General features: G+C 40.6%; 1 protein-coding gene across 1 annotated transcript in view; it reads right to left on the bottom strand.

Moving 5' to 3' along the window:
- Nucleotides 1-25,021, bottom strand: part of PCNX2 (pecanex 2) — a 219,624-nt gene that overhangs the window by 189,961 nt on the left and 4,642 nt on the right. Inside the window, exons 2-5 of the mRNA XM_033099629.1 lie at nucleotides 13,148-13,353; nucleotides 12,426-12,546; nucleotides 11,690-11,726; nucleotides 4,644-5,936 (exon numbers count right to left, since the gene is read on the bottom strand). Coding sequence (XP_032955520.1) covers nucleotides 4,644-5,936; nucleotides 11,690-11,726; nucleotides 12,426-12,546; nucleotides 13,148-13,353 — 1,657 coding nt within the window. The remainder of the gene's footprint in view (nucleotides 1-4,643; nucleotides 5,937-11,689; nucleotides 11,727-12,425; nucleotides 12,547-13,147; nucleotides 13,354-25,021) is intronic.

Genomic DNA, 25,021 nt, shown 5'->3' with positions numbered 1-25,021 from the left:
CAGCATCACATGGAAAAAAATTACATAAACAAACCTGGCTATTTTGGAGCAAGGTCCCATTTATCATTTTAAAATCTTATCAGTCTTTCCTTCCCACTCATTCTCCAAATCAAACTTTTCTAGCTAAAGGTAGAATTGGCCCCCTAATAAAGTAGGTACTTGGTAAGTAGAGCTGACTTGGAACTCCACGCTTGGCACTGTGGAAGAAGACACATGAGATGCTACACCTGCTCCTTGCCCTGGGAATATTTTAAGGTGAGTAAGAAGTCCAAGGTCAACAGAATCCTCTTTAAATGATGGACAAAAAACAAGAGTCTTAGCTTACGCCATTATCCCAAATGGAATCCGCCCCTAAGGGTCAGCCCTCCTTTGTCTGAGGACACTCCCCAAACGGCCACTTTCAGGGTCACAGTGGCTACTGTGATCCCATGACCAAAGACACCAATAGTTACCTTCTTCTGAGCAAAATTTTGCCTGAGACAGACCATAACTGAGTGGTTTGAACCCGCAGACCCCCTCCAAGACACGCTATTCAGAAAATAAACCAAGATCGGCCTAGAACCTCAAAAAGCAAAATTACATTAGCTTCCCTGGGTTATAAATGACATCATTATGTATATAATGAAGTTTTTCATCCTTAGACTTCAAGTAATTAGAGAAACATTGCTGTCTTCATGTGAGTCCTGAAGATAAACACTCCTACCACATCTGCGAAATACCATTAGAATTTCTTTGGTACAAAAATGTTTCCATTTCATTTGACAGCTTGTCAAGATAGAAGTTTTCACAGTTTTCATGAAACACATTTGTGAAAAAGTACTATCATAACAAATAGCTTCAGCCAGTAATCATGTCACATAACAAGCTGCAGAAAGGCTTGTTACACTTACACAGCTCTGCCCTTCACACCACAAGCATTTGGAATCATTTCTTCGCAACTCTTTATAGCTTAGTCTCTCCCTCTCTTAAGTGGGTACATTACTCATATATGTCAACATAGGGACTATTTTTTCCTCTTCCCGTTAAAAATACATTTTTAGGAATTTTCTGCGTATAAAAACGTACACATTAATTTTATAAAATTTAAAATAGAGAAAAGAAAACAATTTAAATCACTCTTGACCCCACCATGCTGATATAGGAGCCAATTTGATACATATCATAGCAGTCTTTTTTCCTACGCACACACACTTGTTTTTTTACAAAAATTAAGTCATAATATGGATGTTGTCTTCTGTTATGTTTATCTTAAGTATTGTAAATATTTAATGACATTAGACATTCTTCAATAGTATCCAAAAATATTAGTTCTATATTACATTGACATAGTATACTTTATTGAACTAGACCCCTATTGTTGTAAATTTAAGTTGTTTCAATTTTTCTATACTGTAGGTAATTCTTCAGTAAACATCTCTACATTAATTCATAAATATTTTCTTAGAAAGTCTAGAAAAGACTGAATATATAAATGGACAATGGCCAAACAATATATATATAAAAATAAAACTCTGACCCACAATATACAACTGCCCCATAAACCAACCCATTGTCTCCAGTAACCAGCCCAGGAAGCCAATACACTATGTACAAGTAACACTTGTAGGAAGTCAGACCACTATTTTTGGCAAACTCTCTAGGAAGCCAAACAATAACCCCTATAACAATCGGCCCAAATGACTAGGTCTTGATTAATAACTGACAGCTTCCTTAATTTCTGTTCCTGCTTCCAACTTAGGACCAACCAGAGAAAGCCAAACACACACCCCTAACCAATCACATGGGAGGCACTAGTCAGCTGCCTCCAGCTTCCCCAGGCCAACAGCCCCAATCAGAGCACACCAAGAACCTTCCACGTTCCACCATGAAGCTTCCCCACTCCTCTGCGTGTCTCTGAGTCTCTGCCAAAACACAAGTGATGGAGCCTGACTCCCTTGCTACCGGGGGCTCTGAATAATAACAGCCTTTGCTTTTCTCATTTGCTGGGTCTTCCTATATCTCCATAAAGTAAAATAAAGCTGTATCAAAACCAAACCAACTCATGGTTTTAAAGTCTTTTGCTGAGTGTGTGGTTTTCCATAGCCTTGAACTTTAGGATATCCCCAAGTCCTGAGTAAACCCTCCAGCTCTTGTGGAGAGGACCTGGGTAGGAAATAAAAGTACAGTAGAGAGAATTGGGAAATCACATATCTTTACAATCATGTCCAGTCTCAAGCATTGTTTCACTATTGAGCAGGAGAAAGATTAGGGAACATTCTCTAGGCTGCTGATATCACTAAATACTGTCATGTTGTTTTATAAATACACCCCAAATCGGGTTTTTAGATTACAATAAATAACAAATTACTTAGTGATAAAGGAGCAAGAAGATATTAACAACCTCTAAGACATAAGGCACCACTGGAAAACTATCTAATTTGCCATCATTAGCACTGACCACCTTCAGCAAGAACTAAAAGACTCATTATCCTTCTTTTTCATTCTCCAATTAAAAACCTCTGTCCTTTCCTGGAATAGGCATATAATCTACTCCGACTACCCCCTTCCTGCTGTACTAGCAAATACCTGACAACCAAGCCTGCTCCTTCCATAGAAAACCTCACAGCATCCATACTTTGAACGGCCCCTAGATTTCCAGCTTGACACTGTTCTGATTGAACATGGCGGGTTGAAAATTTTAAGAAGAGCAGAAATTTAAATAAACAAACCAAATAAACCTTACATATGGCCTGAGGGAAAACCAGAATAAAAGGCTGAAATTGATCAAGTAGCAAGACTTTTTACATATTTTTCTAATTGGATCCTCACAGTGAATCTGTAACATATTATTATTCCTGCTGCATTAAAGAAACTGTGACTCAGATGGATTTGGTAAGTTGTCCAAGCTCACCCAGGTGGCACTACAAAACCAGAATTTGGCCCTGGGCTATCAGGTTCCAAAGGCAGTACTCCATGCACATGGCTTCCCGGGAAGGCACACATGTCATCTGGACCAGTGTCGCCCAATATGGTAGCCAGTAGCCACGTGTGGCTATTTAAATAAATTAAAATTCAGTAAAATTAAAAACGCAGTTTCTCAGTTACACAATCCCCATTTCCAGTATGTAATAGGTACATGTGGCTAGAGCCTGCTGTGGTGGACAGAGATATGGCATATTTCCATCACTGTAGAAAGTTCTGCTGGACAGTGCTGGTCTAGATGTGTGAATCTTTATAATAGATGACAAATATCCAAATCTTGTATCAGAAAGATTTTTACCTCCAAGTAACCCAAGTTTTCTTGTACTGCCCATGTCTGTTAAAAAGTTGAATTGGATTTTTCCTGTTCTTATTACTCTATATGCAAAATCACAGATATCCACCCATCACAAAATGGAGAACACATTCACTTTACAGAATTTAAATATTCAAACTTAATGAATTTTTAAGCAAGAATGGACCAATCACCAAGCAGGCAGTCCTTTTGGCAGTGTGGGAAAGACAAAAGAAACCAGAGCAAATAGCTGGGAGCTGCCAACATGCGGCCAGAGAGCCCCCTGGCGGTTCCCGCGAGCAGAGCACAGCCAGCAGCCAAGGCCAATGCTGGCACTAGGAGATGCTACATCCTACAGCAAAGAAAGGAGCTGCCACGTGCCACCACAACCTCCAGCAAGGGATGCTCCCACAGAAACGCTCTCATCAGAGACACATGCAGAAATGTTGTACTCGAAAATTACAGAAACGTAGACATCTAAAGTGGAAAGACTGTGTGAAAACTCTAGTCTGTAACATCATTTACCAGTGTGGGAACTGAGGCTCAGAGATAGCCTGTTTCCCCCAAAATAAGACCTTTGTGAGCATTGGCTCTGGATCAAGACTGTCAGGGGTCAAAGCTCAGTTCCGGTACTTCCTATACTTACTAGACTAACTTGGGAAAGTTAGTGAAAATATCTGAGCTTCATCCATAAAAAAGGATTGACAATAGCACCCATAACACAAGGTTATGTGAGGCGTAAATGAGTTAATATGAGAATAATTGTATAATGTATTGTTCAAAATGGGAATGCTTTGGAGAGTGAAAGTCGGTGCTACTAATAATTATATTGTCAAAACAAGTGTAAAAGAGGACCTGTCGGGCAAGCTACCATATAGGGTCACCCTGTTAACATATGTAAAATGCTTAGGAGAACCTGGCATAAATCAAGAGCTGTGTGTCTGTTATACTGATATATAGAACATATAATTAGGGAATTCTGCGTCCAGGATTTGATAATGGAATTCAACAGAAACGTGGATTGCCTTAACAGAAATTCACTTTACGATCAGCTTTCCCAGAATGCATCGAGTCTACACAGGAACAAGTTCTTGTCACCGTGGTAAGACATAATTGCTCATTTCCTTGGAAACAAATGTCCTGGCTTTCTAGGGTAGCCAAACATTCCTTCCTATGCCTTCGAGTTCCTGGTGGGGTTAGCCAGTTTCAGTATATGCCCATCCCATAGCTTCATATTGGCACATTCAGCAAAACCAGTGACAATGCCAGGCAACAAACAACTGCCTGATAGTTGTCCTACTATTTGCAAAGTCACATCACAGAAGGCAAATAACAAAGAGATGCATTGACTTCTCTGTACCGTGAGGACGGAACTGATGGAGAACCTTACCTCTGAGAAGCCCGCTTTCTCTGTCCGGCTCTGCTGGGCCATTCCTTTGGCTGGTTGCCACCACCTTGGAACTATTGATTGATTCCAACAGGGAGACAAATTCCAGGAAGTTGGATTCATTTGGTGTTTGTCCTTCTTTAGCCTCTAGGTCAGATTTGGAAGTTGGTATTGTTTTGTCTTTATCGTTAACAATTTCTGTGGAACTTTTGCTCAGGAAGACATCTGTCCCACTATCCACACTGAGGACCCGGGCATGTCTCTTCTCGTGGCTGGTTTTACAAGATGAGGGGTCAAGGTGAGCCTGGCCTGCCCTTCCCCGCTCGGACTCAGAGGCCACACTGGGTGTGAGTGGAGGGGCTGTTTCGCAGTGGCCTCCTGGGGGAGGACTGCAGGCCTTTGCAGAATTTACCCCCTCCCCAGATTCATCGCCAGAACGCTGAGTGGCGTCTGCCTCCACCCTCAGACTCTCTGGTGTCTTCTGCTTCCCACTGCCTTCCGGACACATAATGTCTCCTCTCTCATCCTCAGACAGCTCGAGGGTGATGACAGGAATTCTTCTCTGCTCCAGGTTTGCAGGACTGGCCACCCCTGGGGAAGCTGGCTCAGCCTCAGACTCTAACCCGCTTCTCTCAGTGCCCGTCACCTTCAGGTGGAGCGAGCTTTCCAAGTCTGTCATGGAGTTTGGGGTACTGCTCATGGTGATGACTATTTTAATGGGTTCGTGCAGGCTCAGGGGGTCCCCAGGTTGAGAAGTATCGATGAGAGTAACAGCTACGTCACTATCTGAATAGTCCACCTCCTGGTTTGACGGAGGGTCCACCTGCTGAGAAGCGACCACGGGCTCAGGCTCAGGTTTGGCGATAACAGTGTCACACTGAGGGCAGCTGCTGCTCACGCTGTCCTGAGGTGACCTGCTTTGCAACTGTTCCTTTATGGAGCCCTGGGCATAACTCACGGGTTCTGGAATCAGGACTGAATTCTCACTCCCCCACGGCTGGAAAGAAACATCTGTTTCTAGTAAGTCATACTGAGACAAAGACAGGTGTGGCAACTTCCTTAAGGTTTCCTTCTCCACTAAGCCACCCTCGGACCAGTGGCGGCAAGGGGGCTGCCTCTTGCCTCCTCTTTCCTTCCCTTTATCACTTTGTTCTGCCACAACTGGTTTCGCTGGTATTGCTGACATGGTCATGGTTTCTGGCACGTAAGCTTTAGAAGCAGGTAAGCTTTCTGTTTTGATACCAGGTGAGGTAGACGACACTGGTGCTACAGGTTGGTCTTCTGACAGAATGACACCTAAAATAAACAACAACACCAACTTTATCCCCATCTGAGATAGATGAATAATGGCCCAGAGCAAGGCCTAATAATAACAAAACCAAAAATAGCACCAGCAACCCACACTATTGGATGCTTATTGAAAAAATATCACCTCCACACGAAATTGTTCTTTTAATCTCTATGTTTAAAATAATAATTCAGACTTTCAGCTTTTACTTTGTGGTGGCCTTGGGAGGCAGACTGGTGTGCTTTAAACAACATATCTGGCCTTGCAGTCAGAAAGTTCCTGGCTCTATTTCCTAGTTCTGTTACCTTGGACAAGTCATGGAATCCCTCTAAATCAAGATGTCTCAACTGTGGCACTACTGACATTTTGGACCAGATAATTGATTATCTGTTGTGGGAGGCGTCCTGTGCATTATAGGACGTTTAGCAGCACCCCTGGCCTTGACCCACTGGATGCCAGCAGCAGCCCTGCCCTCAATCATGACAATGAAAAATGCCTCCAAACGTTGTCAAATGTTCTCCCAGGGAGCAAACCCCCGAGCCCCAGTTGAGAACCACTACTCTAATCCTCAACCTCCTTATCTATAAAATGGGGATAGTTTTACCAATCTCTTAAGGTTGCCATGGGGATCTGTTAGCATGGACCAGGAAAGCACCAGCCTGAGGACTGGTAATGGGCTTGCTGGCGTCTATACCCAAGGACAATAACAACAACCTTGCATTTCTGATGTGATTTATGTATTTTCAAAACATTATAAATCACATCTGCAAACAATATTTACTTATGAAGGTGGCTGACAGTGAGCTCTGCCCTGCTCCCAGCTTTCCTATACCTGTTGACAAGCCTACCATTCCTGAGCCTCTTAGGCTTGAAACTCTGGGGTTATGTTTTGGCTTTTCTTTCTCCCCTAGCCTACGGTCATTCAATGAATAAATGCCTTCAGTTCTTCCTTCCCTTCTGTCATATTCTCTGGGAACATAAGGGATGCATTGATTGAGGATCTGCAAAACCACAAGGAAAACAGGATAAGCAACTTCTCATTTACTCAGATATTGGAGGAAAAAAATAAATAATACAACTCTTGGAGTAATATAAAATATTACATTATCAAAACAAATGGTCATATTATGGAAAAGGATGAAAAGAAATTTGAGACAAACGTATTTTTTTAATTACTGGTTGCTAGAGAGGCCCATTCAGTCTATGACCCTGGGTGTCTCAGCGGGTAGGGGCCCGGAGCAGGCGGGGTACATACACACTGTCCTCTGCCTGCAGGGCACTTGGATAGAAAGAATTGAGAGGCCCTGCCCTACCTACATGCTGTAGTCAAACGACCCGCTCTGACTCCAGCACAGCCTCTGGGCAGGGTTCTCCCACCTGAATATCATCTCTCCTCACCCACTGAAGACCCCAACCAAGGCTTTATTCTTCCTACCCCTCCTTCAACACGGAACTCCCCGTGATCACCTACACCAGAAATAAGCTCTCTTCTTCTGAATTCCTTAAGCATTTAATGTCTGTAAAACTAAGCTTCACTTACCACATACTCCTTAAACTGTAGTTTTATTTATGTACATTTAAATTATCTTTCCAACTAGATTGCATGGTTCTAGAAGAACCGCCATTTTATCCAGGAGGAAATATGTGTAAGGAGCTCAATGCATGAAATTGAAATCCAGAGAGACGTCAAAATTGGAGAAACAGATTTACTCATCATCATCACATAGATGATATTCAAAGCTAGCTATGAGATCACCAAGGGAGAGCTGGTATCTAAGGAAGAGAAAGGGGCCGAGGACCAATACTGGGGCACTCCAACCTTTAGTTGTCAAACAACAGAGGAGGACCAATCAAAGGACACTGAGAAAGAAGAAAATCAGGAAAATGTGCTATCACAAAAGCCAAGAGAAGAAAGTTGGACAACTGCAATTTATTGCCTAGAAATGACTAGTCATATTGTGGCTGGTAAATGGGTCTTTTGTGAATATGTTATCATGTCACATCTCAGTGCCTGCTCAACTCTAAGCAAAAATGGTAATAATTAATTTAATTTCCTACTTGGAAAACTCAGTCAAGTTAGGCTAAAGTGACACTACCAAGATATTGCTTAACAATGAAATCTAACTGAATATAGTCATCTGGCTTCTACCCTTCACACTCTTTAATTGTAAAAATACACTGTATTACTAAGAAAAAATATATCAAGAAAGACACTATGACAAAACTACATGATCATGTCAATAAATGCATAAAAAACATTTTGCAAAAATCCAATGCCCTTTCATGAAAATACTAAGATTAGAAGGGAACTTCCTCAACCTGATACAGGCTATTTATGAAACACCCAAAGCTAACATCATATTTAATGGTGAAAGACTGAATGCTTTCTCTATAAGATTTGAAACAAGGCAATGATGTTCACTCTCACCACTTGTAATCAACATTGTACTGGAAATTCTAGGTAGTGCAATTAGTTAAGAAAAATAAATAAAAGACAACTAGATTAGAAAGGGAAAAGCAAAGGCTCTCTATTCATAAATATCATTTTGTATATAGAAAATCTAAGGAATCTACTAAAAGCATTCTAGATTTAATAAACATTCAAGAAGTTTGTACAATTGAAATCAATGTACAAAAATCAGTAATATTTTTATACACAAGCAATGAACAATCTAAAGTGAAATTAAGAATGTAATTCCAGTTATAATAACATCTAAAAAAATACTTAGGAATAAATTTAACAAAGAAGTGCAAAACCATGTACATCGAAGACTACAAAGCACTGTCAAAAAAAAAACACAAAAAACCAAAGACGATCCAAATGGAGAGATATGTCATGTTCATGGACTGGAAAACTTAATATTGTTAAGATGGTAATTTTCACCAAATTTATCTACAGCCAACACCATCCTTATCAATATTACAGCCATCTATTTCCAGAAATTGATAGGTCACATGGAAATGTAAGGGACCCAGAACATTCAAAATAAAGTCAGAGGACTCACAATTCACAATTTCAAAACATTTTACACAGATACAATAATCAAGACAGTGTGATACTGGCATAAAAATAGGTATATAGATTAAAAGAATAGAACTCAAAGTCCAAAAATAAAAACCCTTACATGTATGGTCAATTGATTTTCAAAAGGGGACCAGGACAAGTTAATGGGGAAAGTAATAGTCTTTTCAACAAATAGTGCAAGAACAACTCATAAACATAAGCAAAAGAATTAAGTTGGACCCTTGCTTCACATCATACAAAAAAATCAACTCAAAATGGATCATAGACCTGAATATAAGAGCTACAACTATAAAACTCTTAGAACAAAACACAGGAATGTATCTTCTTCACCTTGATTTTGGCAATGGTTTCTTACATATGACACCAAAACCCCAAACAACAAAATAAAAAATAAAGTATACTTCATGAAAATTAAGAACTTTAGTGCTTCAAAGGACCCCACAAATAGTAACAAAAGAACCCTCAGAATGGGAGAAAATGTTTGCAAATATATCTGATACAGGACTTGTATCCAAAATGTATAAAGAACTCTTACAACTCACCAAAAATACAATGCAATTAAAAACAGGGCAAAGGACTTGAACAGACATTTACCAACATCAAAATGAAACCATTAGTCAGTCAACATTAGAAAACATCAACAGCATTACTAATTAGGGAAATGCAAATCAACACCACAATGAGATGCCATTTCACTCCCACTAGGATGGCCATAATAAAAAATATAGACAATAACAAGTGCTGTCAGGGACACGGATAAACCGTGACCCTCATATATTGATGGTGGGAATTAAAAGTGATATATCTGCTCTCTAAAACAGTCTCACAGTTCCTCAAATGGTTAAACATAGAGTACTAATGACTCTATGTTTAATACTATGCATCATACTAAATGACTCAGCAATTCCATTCGTAGGTATATACCCAGGAGAATAAAAACACATGTCCTCACAAACACATGCACATGAGTATTCACTGGAGCATCATCACAATAGCCAACAAGTACAAACAAACCAAATGTCCATCAACTAGTAAATGGATAAATAAAATGTGGTATGTCCATTCAGTGGAATACTATTTGGCAATAAAAAGAAATGAAGTACTGATACATGCTACAACATGAATGAACCTTGAAAATGTTATTCAAATCTTAAAGAGCCAGTTCCAAAAAAACGTGTATCATATGATTCTATTTCTATGAAATGTCCAGAACAGGCAAATCTATAGAGACAGAAAGTGCATTAGTGGTTTTCTAGGGCTGATGGAGATGGAGAGGTTAATGGATAATAGCTAAGTGGTTCGGAGTTTCTTTTCAAGGCAATGAAAATATTCTAAAATTGATTGTGATGATACATATACAACTCTGCGAATATACTAAAAGCCATTGAATTATACATTATAAATGAGTGAATTGTGTGATATCTAAATTATATCTCAAAAGAGCTGTTAAAAAAAGAAAGACAGTGTCGATTTTAACAACAAAAGGAATTGGATACTAGGATGGTATATTATGAGACTGGTGTATGAAAAAAAATTTGCTGTAGCGCAGTGTTGCTGAGAAATACTAGATTTAGGAGTCAGGTATGGATCTGCCCATTTTATATTTTACTTGTTATGACTCAGAATGGAATGATGCATCAAAAACCCTTATTGGAATGCTTAGCACACAGAAGGAAGGAAGGAACTGTTTCAACTGAAATGGTCAAGTTTAAAGGCCAGAAGAGACATCGAAAGGATGTAACAGAAAGGTGTTAATAGCAGCAGTACAGCTCATCTGGAAGAAGATATAATTTAACACGAGGAAAGCGCATGTGTCTGTCTCTGTGTGTGTAAAAACTGACAGGAAACAACTGCTATGAGACATTGTGCATAACTAAAATATCTGAAGCCTAACTATGGTGTATTTATTTTATTTCAGTAGTGGTAGTATAGAAAAAAGGAATTTGGATAATCCTTTATATATTATTATATATTATATAATACATACTATTATATTATTGTATATTATTATATAATAATATTGTATTATTATTAATAATACATTATATGTATAATAATACATTATTATATTATTAGCTGAGTGATAAAAAAAGAAGCTTCATTTTAGGTTTTCAGGGCCATGGTGCTAATTTCAGCTGTTTTCCAGAAAATAAAACTTTACACTATTTTCAAAATTTAAACCACGCCTATGTTTCTGTTTGTAGTAGTACTAGAAAAAAAAAATTGCAAAGAAAAGGGTTAATTCAGCCTCCAAAAGTTATTTTCTAAGTCTTCTGAAGGTATTCATAAGACAGTAAAATGAAATCTCAGTAAAAAAGTAAAACAAAAACTTGAAGGGTTAAAGGAAAGTTCCCAGAAACAAAATTTGTAACTTGAAAGAAATGCAGATATACAGAATTTGATATAATTTCCTCTGTCATTTTTCAATGTACTATAATAAAGTTTGTATGTAGATGATAAATTTATCCTGTTTTATATCTGTTATGAGACACGAAGTGAAGCACAGATTGGAAAAAGGACAATGAAATATCACAATTTAAATGTAGACATGAGATACAAATTCTAATGGGAAATAATTAAATTTAAGAGCAAAAGAAATTAAGTTAAAATACAACTATGTAGTCTTAGGTATAGTTCTTATTTTCAATTATTTCACTGACATTCTGTTTTATAAAAAATATTTTTCACTTCGGATAATGCTATGATAAAATATTAAATGATGACAACAAACACTACCTTTGAGATCTTCTGCTGTTTCCTGTGCTGGCAACTCCTAAATAAATGAAAGGATGAAAATCAATACATGATTCAGCTCATTGCACATTTCCAGGGCGTCAGCAGCCACTATTTTTCTAAAGGACATGTAGGGAAGAGACAATAGTGTCCACTCTGCTTAAGTTTCTCATAAAATGGGTAGCAAAAATGAATACAAAGATATACATATGTAAGTGTAGACATCTAAGACCACTGTACTATGATAAAAGGGAGTTTGGTAATTAAATTAAAAAGGAGAAGGAATGATGTGCTACTTTATAATAAAATTTATCTAGAAAAGAGGGAATTTATTGATTTTCCAAGACACAAGCGTGGTCTAAAGTGTAGATGTGATGCTGACTCCAGGGGAAGCCATTGCAAATATGGTGACTTCGATGAAATACAGGAGAAGGGACAGGAAAGTGAAGGTCTGCAAATGGGCTCTTCCAGCCAGAGTGGCCGGCTTGGCAGGATGGGGTGGAACACAGGAGGCCAGTGGGTGTGCTTCTAACACATGACTGGGCGTTTATCTTACGGCCCAAGCACGCCCCCCAGATCGCCTCCTCCCTCTGAGATGGGATGCTCCACAGGCTCCAGGGCCAGTATTTACAAGCAGTGTGCATGGAAGCGACAGCCATGGCCACTGCACACTCCCATGCAAGGTGGGATCCACACACAGCAACATAAAGAAAGAGAACCAGAAAAACGGACCACTAACCAATAGCCCTGAAGAGTGAGGAGAGTTGGTGCTTTGCCCTCTGGTGCTGCCGGGGAGTGGAGGCACAGAGCGGATTTGATCAGCGTCTTCCTTTTTGCCATTGTTCATCGGCCTGTTATTGCTAATCCAACAGGAGAAACAAAGGGTGGTGACATCATCAGATAGAATGCTGACTCTTTCGGTACCGGTCCCCAAACAATTTTTTTCCTAGAGTCCACTTTGTCAAAATCACTGCATATAAATTGTTTTTAAGAAAAAGTAATTAATAAACATTACTTTAAAATAAGACATGCTCTCTTAAGGAATTATAAGACTATCAGAAATAAGGGCAAGAATGGTGACAGTGATACTCGAGAATTACTTTTAATATTTCAGTTCTATGCAATATGTTACTTTTATATTAACAAACACAGGATCTTTTAGAAAATACTCTGGCACACAAAGCATTGAAATGACGAGATAAAAACACTGAAGTAAAATATTTGTGCTGAGACTAATGCAAATGAATTCCAGAGCATGGTTTAAGGTCATATCAATAGTTAAACCATCTTGATTATCAGTATCAGTTTTATGCTTAAGTGTGTGTGTTTACATATAAGAAAAGTGTATATATTTGTGTATAAAAGCTGGCATATTTTCATACACTAATAAACAAGAAAAATAATTTTTATCAAAATGAAAACATTTAAATTATGAACTAATGCAGTAATTAGAAATGTTACCTTGGGTTTTTGGGATTAGTTATGCGTTCACTGTTGGCGTCTTTGCCTCTCTTTGGCTTTTCTTTCTTTCTGCAGGGCCTTTGCTGAATTACTTCTCCTCTATCAAACATGACATGTAGACGATAGCTGACCAATTTGATTATTGTGAAGAACAGAGTCACTGAACTGCAGTAAAAAAATACAGTGATGGCATTTGGAGGGAAAGCCTAAAGATGAGAAAAGGAAAAAAAATCATTTGCTGACAGTATTATCTTTTGTTTTAAATCTGAAAGCATTTATGGACTATTTATTGAGCATAAGTTGGGCAAGATTTCAAATTATATTCGAAAATTGTAACTTTTCCTGTTCATAATACCTAAGGAGAAAGAGCTGCCCTCTTTTTGTCTTTCTTCTAAAGTCTTTCTTGTTTCTCAGGTTCTGGTACTAGTGGAAACGATGACCAACGTTTGACTTGCAGGCAAGGGCCCAACAGAACAACCAATAGCTAAATTCTAGTGAGCCTCTGCATTTTCTACTACCTTTCTTCCATACCTAATCGGATCTTCCTTTGCATCTAGTCTTAAAGGCCCAGAGAAAGGTCTTTGAGGTGCTGTTTCCTCCAACAAAACCCAACAAGCTTTGTGAAGAACAGAGGAGGAGGGATGGAGAATGGTTGGTGTAATGTCCCCTTCCTTCCCTCCCTCTGCTCCCACTGGGTTAACACCATCAGGCCATGATTTCCCTGCCGGTGTGATGCAGGCGTGGTGACACAAAAGGGTGGACTGCTTCTAAAAGGAAGAGGGATGTTTCCATCAGTGACAAAGAATCTTAGCATTGTCAACAAAAGTTGCTGCCACCAATCCAATGCCAACCAGAGTCCCCAATCTGGGGTGTAGTAAAAGGAGAAATTTTATTCAGGTAAAATAGTTTGCATCCAGGAAAATGCACCCTCTGGTGCAAAATAAAAGTGCACACCTCAGAAACAAAGGGGAAGCCGGCTTATATAGAAAAAGTACCCACCCTGGTCTCTGATTGGTCTGGTTTTATGCAAATGAGGAACAAAATTTGCAGTCTGATTGGTCCAAATAGCAGTCCTGATTGGTCGGAATCATATGTATTCTGATTGGTCATTATGGAGCCCCTCTGACTGGAGAGGGATATATGCAAACGAGGATATAGCTGTGTGGCTCCAATTAAACAGGGCAGGTCTCTCAGCCCATCGGTGGAACTATGATTCCAGGAATTTCCTTTATAAAGTTTGGCTCAGGTGGCGGGAACGCAGTGCAGAAGCTTGGCAGCTCAGTTTGTGGCTTTTCCCTGATATGCACTGTGCATAAGAGGCCTCTGTCAGCAACGGCTGCTGGACTCTGGTTATGAATTTTGGACCCAGTAAATCACAAGGAGTTCTTTTTGCCATGTATTTCTTCTTAGGGTCAAAGCATGAAGAACATGGTGAACGTCAGCTCAATTCTGTCCAATTCCCTCAAGAAACAAAAATAACCACCGGAATCTATGTAATTGGTCCACTATATAGGATCCCCCACATACATTCCAAGTTCTCTCCCAGGACCATGGACCATGGCAGGTTCTCTGGTCCCTCCTAAATTAAATTCCTATCTTTTGGGAGGGAAATGGATCGCTGAGTGTCCCAACACGATATAAAGGACAGCCTCAGTAAACAGCAAGACCATTTTATCAGTGCACCTAAATGAAGGGTCCCAGTAATCCAGTGCTGAGTTCAGTCTATGCTGAGACCTAGAACACAGGTAGGCCTGTAGACAAATGGCGCAGCCCAAACATACTCCCATTCAGTCCTGCACAACCTGCCATGGTCCTCCCTGATGGTTTTCCGCCTAGGCAAGACTATTCCTAATAGAGAATAGCCAAACAAAAAGAACAACAAAGAAAGAGGAAAACTATCACCAACACGGAAGAGCTGAAGTGAGGAATTTTCACTTCATTTCACTGAAATGCTTTTACTTCATGGGAAAAAAGGTCCACAATGAATGTAAATTAATAACTAAGCGAATGAGAGAGATTAAATAAGATGATGATGATGATGATGATAGCCAGCTAGATAAAGTCAGCTCCCCTACCTGGAAGCAGATGAGTTGACATTTTCACAGGCACATCCTAATGAGAAGCTGTGAAGAACCTTACGCTGTATACAGAGAAGTTGAAAAAAGAAAGAAAGAGTGACAGGGGACACTAAGTGCCCCCAACACTTTTTCTTAACATGTCTGTATATTTTAGGTCTAAAAAATTTAGGCTAGTGATTGAGTTTGAGGAAATTGATAAAGAAGGAATAAATCACAGCAATGTCCATGAGAATATATTAGTACATCGTCATATAAAATTATATTCAAAGGTTGTTTGAATTATAATGAAACTTGGGCTTCACAGTGCTTCTGTTAGTAGGGGTAGCAGAGAGAGTCAATGCTCACTAAATATTCCACATGCTCCCCTACATTTCCCAGCCTCCCCTGTAGTCAGGCTGGGGCCAAATGACTACTTTTGGCCAATGGACTATGAGCAGAGGTGGCCAGTGTCACTTCTAAGCATGACAATCCCGAGCTAGGGCCTTCCTCCATCTTCCCCTTCTCCTCTTTAGTGGGTAATCTCAGAAGCCATGTTTTCCAGATCTTTCATCCACAAGATCACAGAGCATCCTGCAGCCTGGGTACTTAGGTGATTCTGTGGGACAAGGTCCTTACTGACCCGAGATGGACATGTCCTGGGTGTGCGACATAAATGTTTGATTCATCAGACCACTAAGATTGGGGTTTTGCCTGCTGTGGCAGCTATCATTGCTTAACCTAATTAATACTGGGGGTTCCACTTCCATGAGGAAGCTTCCATTCAAATTAGGTTAGAGACAAATTAGGAAAAAAAAACACCCCTAAGGTATTGAGAAGACACTGCTAGGGAAGAAGGGTGAGAGAGAAAATATTATATATGGATACCTGGAGAACTCATTTGGAAATCACTGACTTGCCACAGTAAGAAGAGATATGACTTTTTAGTTTATCCTCAAAGTATGGACTACAGCTTTAGCTTGGTAATGTTGAAATTGAGAAGACAAGAAGTTAGAAGTTCACATGAGGATTAGCATCTAGTTTGCAACCCAGGTGAGTACAGGCCATTATCTCGTCCTCTGTGAAGAACCACTTGGTACTTCGTCACATTTCCAAAAAGCCAATACACCTCACCAGGCCACAGTGAGAGACAGAGGTTTTACTGAAAATATCCAGGGAAAGAGGAACAGTTTTACCAGATGTTCTCCATGCCACTCTATTCCTCCCCAAACTCTCTGCTCTCATGATTCCCTCGGTAGACCCTCCAAACCAAATCGGGCATCCTCCCAAAGATCCCCCGTTTTCGGCCATGTAATTAAGCTCTGCTCAGCGTCCTCCAATTCCATACTCCCAGTGACATCTCCGAAATTACTGTCAAGGCCATTTTTCTGCTGGCATCATTATTCTCGGTCAACAAAAAGGTCTTCAACTTCTAGGATTTTCTCTTCTTATACGTAAGTATGAATGTGAGAAGAAGAGGAGAGTTTAGAGAGGAATGTGTCTTGGATGAGCACTTTTAAATTTGTTTTTAATTTATATCATAGATCTCCCCCCGCAATATAACGTACACTCCAATTTTAAATGGAGGTTTACTTGGTCTAAGACAAATCATAATTTTTCTTTGTTTCCATGAACTTATCATTTTAACACACTCTAATTAACAAACAGAAGGCAACATTTATCAAAATTATATCCTTGGCCAAAGAAAAGCTAAATGTTGTTCCCTGACCCATTATTAAAATAACTACTAGCATAATAACTCATGTGACCAAACTTTTCTGACAAAATTTCCTGAAAAACAACATGCTAGGACCAACTAAGCAATTACAAGTACAGTTGTTTGTATTTCTCGCCAACTGGATTCCTCAGGATTTAGCGCCTATTTGCACATGCAGACCATTCAGTGTCCTCCCAGGGGAGCCCACCGCTCTTCTCCTAGGCTCATAGCTCCAGCTCTCTCACAGTCACCACTCTTCTTTTTTCTTTTTTTTTTTTTAACTTTCTTATTGTGGTAAAATATATATAATGTAAAATTTACCATTTGAACCATTTTTAAATATACAGTTCAGTAGCATTAAATACATTCACATTGTTATGCAACCATCACCAAAGTCCATCTCCAGAACTTTTTCATCTTCCCACACTGAAACTCTACACCCCTAAACACTAACTCCCCATTCCTCCTGCCCCCAGCCCTTGGCAACCAGCATTCTACTTTCTGTCTCCATGAATTTGAATACTGCCCTGGAACCTCCTGTAAGTGGAATCATACAGTATGTGCCCTTTTGTGACTGGATTATTTCCCTTAGCATGATGTCTTGAAGGTTCAACCATGTGTAGCCTATGTCAGAATTTCCTTCTTTTTTAAGGCTGAAGAATATTATACACATTTTGTTTATCTGTTCATCTGTCAATTAACATTTGGGTTGTTTCCACCCTTTGGTCATTATGAATAATGCTGCTGTGACTATGGGTGTGCACATAGCTCTTCAAGATCCTGTTTTCAACTAAAAAAATATATATAAATATATATATATAAACATACATATACATATATATGTATATATAGATATATACACACACATATACATATATCAGAAGTAGAACTGCTGGATCATATGGTAATTCTGTTTAATTTTTTAAAGAACCTCCACACTGCTTTCCATAGTGCCTGCACCATTTTAAACCACGTTGTTTAGGCTGATGGCTTATTACTTTCCATCTGTGGAGTAGCCTGAGAGATCAGTAATTTGGCTGAGTGAGGACTAGACAGAAATAACGCTGCATCCAGTGAGAAAAACCACATCTGAAGGTTGCAGTATGCAGACATAAAAAAGGACCCTCCTGGGGGCCCAAGCTTTATTGATGTATACTTCATAAAGACATTTCATCAAGCTACTTCCACTAACTAATTTTAAAGACTTCTGGAGATGATTCTTTTCATTTTGAAAATGAAGAAGCTGAAGTACCAGGTGGGTCATCCTACAGAGACGAGAAGTACACACATCTCCTCTCACCTGGAAGTTACTTACCTAGCCACCTCAAAGACCTGCTGGAGAAACAAGGACTCAGCAGATTTTTAATGGCCTCTGGGCAGTCAAAGCACATTCCTGTTAGAGGGAGTGAATTCCTCCGCACTCCTCAGTCTCCAGGAGAGGACACAATCTCCTCTACACAGCTGGCCTCTGTGCCTCGGACTCTCTCACCCCTCAGTGGTTTCTGAGCAGGGTTTTGAGCACCAGGAACTGGGCCTGCCTTCCTCACGCCTTCCCCTTCCCTCTCAGGAGCCGCTCGGCACCAAGGAGGTGTGTGTCTGGGCAGCATGGGCATGAGGCAAAGTCTCCAGGGTCAGGCCCCTAGTCACAGGCTCAAGGCTTTCCACACCAGGCCTGACAGGCAGGGCAGTCTCCGTAACTGCGGTTCACAATCAGGAGGCCCGCCTACCTGGAGATCAAGTCACTGTCCCAAGTAATAGCTCCACTTGTAACAAAGGTGATATACGACTCCTGCTTGACTCCTGGTCTCCTTCAAGTGGCTCAGAAAAGGGAAGTGCTATTTAATGGGCTGTCAAGTCTAAGCATCCAGTTTATCCACGTTATTGGAACGGGAGCCACTCAGACCACCAGCTGGAAGCTCTATGCTCTTGGTCTCGGCATAATTCGTGTAGGAGGCACATAACAAGCTAATAAACTTGGTGTCTGGCCCACAGCAGAAATTAGAAGGGGGAATGAGAAACAAATAGAAGTAGACATAAAAATGTAGTAAGACATGGTAAGTGACAGCTTGCATAGTGTCGGAAAAGTTAAAAAACAAACAGAACACTATGAAAAAGCAAGTCACCTGTGTGATCATTTTCTGAGACACAAACAAACCTCAGTCACCTCTGAGGCCATCCCTATAAAACCATAATAAGGAATCTAGAAGTACAAAGATGTTCAATGATATTCAATACACTGTTAGAAAAGTCAGGGACATGTAAAACTATCCACCGACGTGATTAAAGTAAATTGAGTTTTCCTGCTTAAAGGTTAAGCTTCAAGTCATTTGGAAAATGTTTTTACTTGGAAATGTGGCCTAATAAATAAGGTATTAATGTGCCAAGCATAACACTCACACCGGCTTTTGACATTTATATACCCATCAAGGAGAAGCAGGAAGATTCTGCTGTATGCGGAGTAATCCCTTTGCCTGTGAGGGTCTGACTGAGGTGGGTACCCATGCCATCCGGGGAAGACACAGGCTGTGGAACCTCCTAGATCACATTTCTGGAAACCTGACCAGTTGTACAACTGTCAGGAGACCCTATGTTATTCCAAAGAGACAAGGTATAGACTGAGCAATCCGAGTGGTCTTTGCTTCAGAGAGAAGATAGATGCCATTTTGTTCGTCCGTTCTGTCAAATGAGGAGAGACCGGCTTTGTCCGTCCAGCCGTCCATTCTCCACTCGCTCATTCAACAGATAATGTCGAGTATTTCATCTGTGTCAAGGCATCAGTCCCCATGGCTTCATGCAAGTAGTACCCTTGATTATAAGTATTCCTTGGGGGGCTGGCAACAGGGCTGTACAGCAAAAACCAGGCCACAAGATAGAGAAGTACAGTCATTTCTCCACATTTACATATGTAAAAGAAGGTACAGGTTTTCAGAGCCTGAATAATAATCGTTCATGAATTTCCTTTACAAAAACTCAACATATTTAGTACTTTCTCAGGAAATCTGGGACTTCGGGCTATATAATAGAAAACTGGGATGAGCTCAGCAGCAGTCTGGGTCCCGGGGATTCGGGTCAAGAACTTGTGGAGGCCGCCGTGTGACAGTGCGTGCTGACAACAGGACACCAGGACACTGCCTGACAGAACACGGAGGGAGTCCTCAGTGCCGTGCTCTTAGGGTAGGCCAGCCCTGCAAACACGGGTCTGAACATGATGAGGTCCGGGAAATCAAGAAATACGACTGATTCTCAAAAGACAGCCCTCCTTGCACTTCTATCCTGAAGTAAGATGAACAAAAAGGAGAAAAAGTGTTTTATCCTAGGCCTGCTACTTGACTTTCTTTGGGTCTGCTGTCTATTCTTATTAGATCTGCTCTGGTTTCTTTGAGCTCATAGGCCTCTTTCTTTGTGTGCACCTTTCGTAAGGGAAGTACTGGAAAGAGACGAGGCAGGCAAACGTTTGGATCCTTAAGACAGTGCTACAGGGAATAAGATGGAAAAGTAGCCATAGGCTGGAGAGATCGATTTGAGGCACGATCATTAAAATGAGAGGCCTTGATGGCCCAAATGCTCTGAAAACTATTTAGAAAGCTGGCCCCTCAATTACCCAAGGCCCACGCCCTTCTCTTCTCATGAAGAAAATTGAGGGGATAGTCAATAGTCAGTGAACACTTCGTACAGTCAAGAAATCTGGATTCATGTTGTCTTTTCAATTTCAGATGGTCACGATAAAAGTTAACATTTTATTTACATTTTTTAATGTACACTGAGATGAACAGGAGTCGTCAATCAGGAAGCTGCTATGATTTTTGTTTTAAAAAGTTACCATTTATGGAAAACAGTATGGTAGTTCCTTAAAAACTTAAAAATAGATGCCTAACCACTGTGTATACACCTGATGACCCAGAATTCCACTTTCATCCAAAAGAACTGAGCGGGGTCTTGAAGAGGTATTTGTACACCCATGTTCACAGCAGCATATTCGCAACAGTCAATGGATCTGTCAATCTCCCTCTGAATTTTTGAGAACAGCTATTTAAAGCACGTTGGTATTACCCTTTAAATCTTTGCTACCTAGATATGCCAAAACCACATTATTTTAATATGTACGCATACTTCTTGGATTATTAGTAAAATAATCATTCACATGTTTCTTAAATATATGTATATATTCCTTTGTCAATTGTATATTTATGTCACTTTCCAGGGTTTTCTGTTTTCCTTATTCTTATTCATAAGAGCCATGTAAAGATGGTAAGTTCCATGAAGACAGATGCCAGGTCTGTCTTACGCTGTGTTATACGCTCAACACCCAACCTGCTATCCAGCCAATAGTTGCTCAGAAATATTGGTGAATAAATAAATATTTATGATAGTAATGTATGTTTATATGTTTTAAATTTTTCTCAGATTAACAATTTTGCAAGCTTGGGAAAGTTATTTAGCCTTCGTAAATCTGTTTCTTCTGTGAAATGGGAATAAGAGTTCCTAACAGGATTGCTAATTATTTTATTAATACATTTTCTTGGTAAAATATTCCTTGGTAAAATATTTGCCTCAGGGATTGCTCAGGGATACCTCTTATATTCAGGAATTTTTATTGTTCCCTGATTATTAAGTATCTAGTTGTAGTCTTGAAAGGAAGAATAAGTTATTAAACGATGAGGAAGATCAATAGGAAATAAGTATTAGTTCACTCGATTTTCTTTGGAGACAGTAAAGATTTGAGGTAAGGACTGAAACACACACATAATCCAATATAGAAAATTCTTAAGGTCCCTCATAGTCCAAAACGTCTATGTTTGTTTCCTACATGTGAGATCAATTAATATCTATAAATGAGCCAAAATCATTTTTGTCTGATCTAATGATCTTTTTTTAAGTCCAGGTTTCCCATGATAGGGAAAAACTATTAAATAAGTGACACAAAGAAATACCTAATTGCCACATAAGTAATAAAACAAAGGTTATCTTGGAAACAGCAGCAACTTTAACGTTTAGGCAATTCAATACAAAGAGTAACACCTTGGTGCTCAAACTCCACTTTGAGTGACCCGGACCCTGGCCATAACCTTGCGGTGAGTATACTGAAACGGCCAGGCCACAGGCTGCTTCACGCACCACCACCACTGAGTCTTCCCATACCAAGTTAGGTGCCATTAACAGAAAAGGCCATTTGATTATCCACTGTGCACGAAGCAGCCCCCCAGGGACCAAGGGGAAGTCCAAATCACATCCCCATCCTCAAGGTTCCCACACTATTGGGGCAGAGATAAGCCTCTCCTGAATCCAAATCTCCCTCCAGATATTGTGCCATTTCTCTGCTCCCTACTGAAGGAACCGTCTTTGCCAGCTGTCTCCATTTCCTCACCTGCCATTGCCTCTAAACCCACAGCAATCAGGCATCTCCTCCCCATCACACCACTTAAAATGCTCTTGTCAGTGCCTCTGGAGACAAAAACGTCATACAATTTTCTCTTTTCTCAGCAGCACTCCCCACAGTTACTCGCTTCTCACTCTCCTCTGCTGCTCCCAAGATGCCGTGCTCTCCTGGCTTCCCCTCTCTCACACTCCTCTTTGCCCTGCATCCGGGGATGGAGCTCCTGGGACCTCACTGCTTAGCCCTCTTCTCTCCCTAAGAGCGCTCACTGAGTCCCTTGGTGGTAAGTATAACCTCTACCCTGATGATTTTCAAATTCGTATCTAATACGAATTGGAGCTCAGACCACTCCTTTAAGCTCCCCACGCCCATATCCAACTCTCGGCCTCTCCACTTTGCTTTCTAAAAGGAAACTCCAAACCAACATGTGTGGTTTTCCGTCCTTCCCAACTGTCCTCTCCTACCCTTCCCCATCTCAGTCCGTGGCCCCCGAGACACCTGCTGCTGAAGCCAGACCACCGGCATCACCCTGGATTCCTCCCTCATCCTCACTCCTCCACCAGAAATGGACTCATCACTAAATTTCACCAAAATGCATTCCCAGTTCTCCATCTTACTGCCCCCGCTGTGGGGAGTCATGATTTCTTGTTTATTCTGTAGCCTTGCAGACTGGCTCAGTTTATGGTTAACTTGTTTTAGCTCTTAAGGCATTGTCTCTGCTTACACCTGGAGGGTGCTTGCAAGCTGCTGAGGAATGAGGTGGGAACGGACAGTTCCCGGACACAGATCACTGATGATTATCAGGGTAATTGGTGGGCTTTGTCATTGAGATAATGACTTTGGGAAAGTTTCAGTGAGCCTGTAGTTCATATGTAAAAGTTGAAAATTTTACTTTCAATGAGGTAATGCTCACTCGTGATTGTTAAGCTGCACGTACACAGGTGGTTTAAATTGGTAAAGGAAAGTAAACTCCGCGCTTCAGGATCACTGAAGACCGGCCGCATCATCATTTTGTGTGAGTGTCTTTTTTCATTCCCACTCCCCCATTCAGGAACTGTTCGATTTGTGGCGGCTGGCACGCCACACCCCGCCAGCTGCTGCCTGGACTACTAAGTCTCTGAATCTCCCACTTCTACTTACGCTCCTTCTCTAATCTACTTTCCACCCAGCAGCCAGACATGTTTTTTGAGAAAGTACACAGCATATCATTTTAATGTGTTTTTTGAACCTGTTAATATTTTATACCTCTAAAAATCATTAAATCAACAAGGATGGAGGGGAAAACTAGAATTATATACCCACAGATGAACCTAACACAACAAATTAATAGCACAACCACAAAGACAAATCAAAAAATAATTAATTTATACAAATATTAAATCATTACATTGTTCACCTGAAAGTAAAATAATTTTATATGTCAATTGTATCTCAACTTTTAAAAAAATTATAAAAAGAATTAATCCGACTATCTTTAGAACAGAATACTCTCACAGCATATTACTGGCATATTCTTAAAATAATAGCTCAGAGCAATCTTGAACTTCACTATATTAGAGGTGTTATGGCCGGAGGGTACGAACTCCCAACTGCCTGGGCTCTGGTTCTGGTCAGATCACGATTCGCCTTGTGTCCTGAAGCACGTGAACCAACGTCTCTGCCAGTTTCCTCCACTGTGAAGGGGAGCAATGACAGTGTCTCTCTGGCTGTTGTGAGAACGAGGTGATGTGGTTCACACACAGCTCTTACCACTCTGCCTGCCTCAGCCGTGCTCAGGGAGTGTGGCTCTTTTTATGACCTATTCCAATAAATAATAACAATAATTAATAATATGTTAACGGGGGAAAATCCTTCAGAATAAAAGGGGAAATCTGGATGCCATTATGGACTAGTCCATTGTTTTTTCTTCCATAGGAGGTAGGAAGGAGATTTAGATTGGGTAAAATGGAAATGTTTGGTAATATTAAAAGTAATCATTCGAGAGACCAAATGGTTACAAGCAGAAGATGATAATCACCTAACAAGTATCGAGTTCCATACAAGAAATCACACTAAGGGCATTGAAGTATTAAGCAGTACAACTGGAAAAGATAACAGTATGTCTGGGGAGAGCGGCATCAAAGTATAACTGGTCACTACCCGGGAAAAATCTCAAAAAGCCCTCAGAGAAGTTAGGGTGCCTGGGAGACATGAACTTAACCCCCGGAAAATTAGTCACGAAGTTGCAATAGTAGAACAGAAAGAAACATTTTTAAAAGTGCTATTTTGGGAGGGTCTGGCCGAGGCCCATACCCCAGGACAAGGCCAGTGCCTTTTGCCAGAGACCAAAACGCCACCTGTCTGCAGACGCCCACGTGTCTAAATGGCAGAACATGAGGATACGCAGCAGGGATTTTGCAGAAGGGTGGCAGTCGTCACTCAAAATAGGAGGTATTAGCTTGGAAAGATTGAAGGTGACTGCTCTAGGATGCCCTGGGGGTGGAGGACATCCCAGTAACAGTAAATGTGCTTACGCCCAGCAAGCACGCCCTGAGCGCACGCGTTCCAAAGAGCCGTCTGCAGCAGCAGGATGTTAAAGACCACTGCAGGCAGGGCACTCAGCCCAAATGAAGAAGGGTCTGCACCTCTGTGGGGGGCCAGGGGAGAGTGTCTTTAAGCACCCCCAAGCTGCAGCCCCTTAACCGCAGACCCCACTGTTTCAGGCAGGTGACGGCTGGAGAAAGGAAGTT

This window comes from Rhinolophus ferrumequinum, chromosome 27 (assembly GCF_004115265.2).
Source record: "Rhinolophus ferrumequinum isolate MPI-CBG mRhiFer1 chromosome 27, mRhiFer1_v1.p, whole genome shotgun sequence".
NCBI lineage: Eukaryota > Metazoa > Chordata > Mammalia > Chiroptera > Rhinolophidae > Rhinolophus > Rhinolophus ferrumequinum.
Note: the sequence above shows the minus strand (reverse complement) of the source record. Positions and strands in the feature narration are given on the sequence as shown.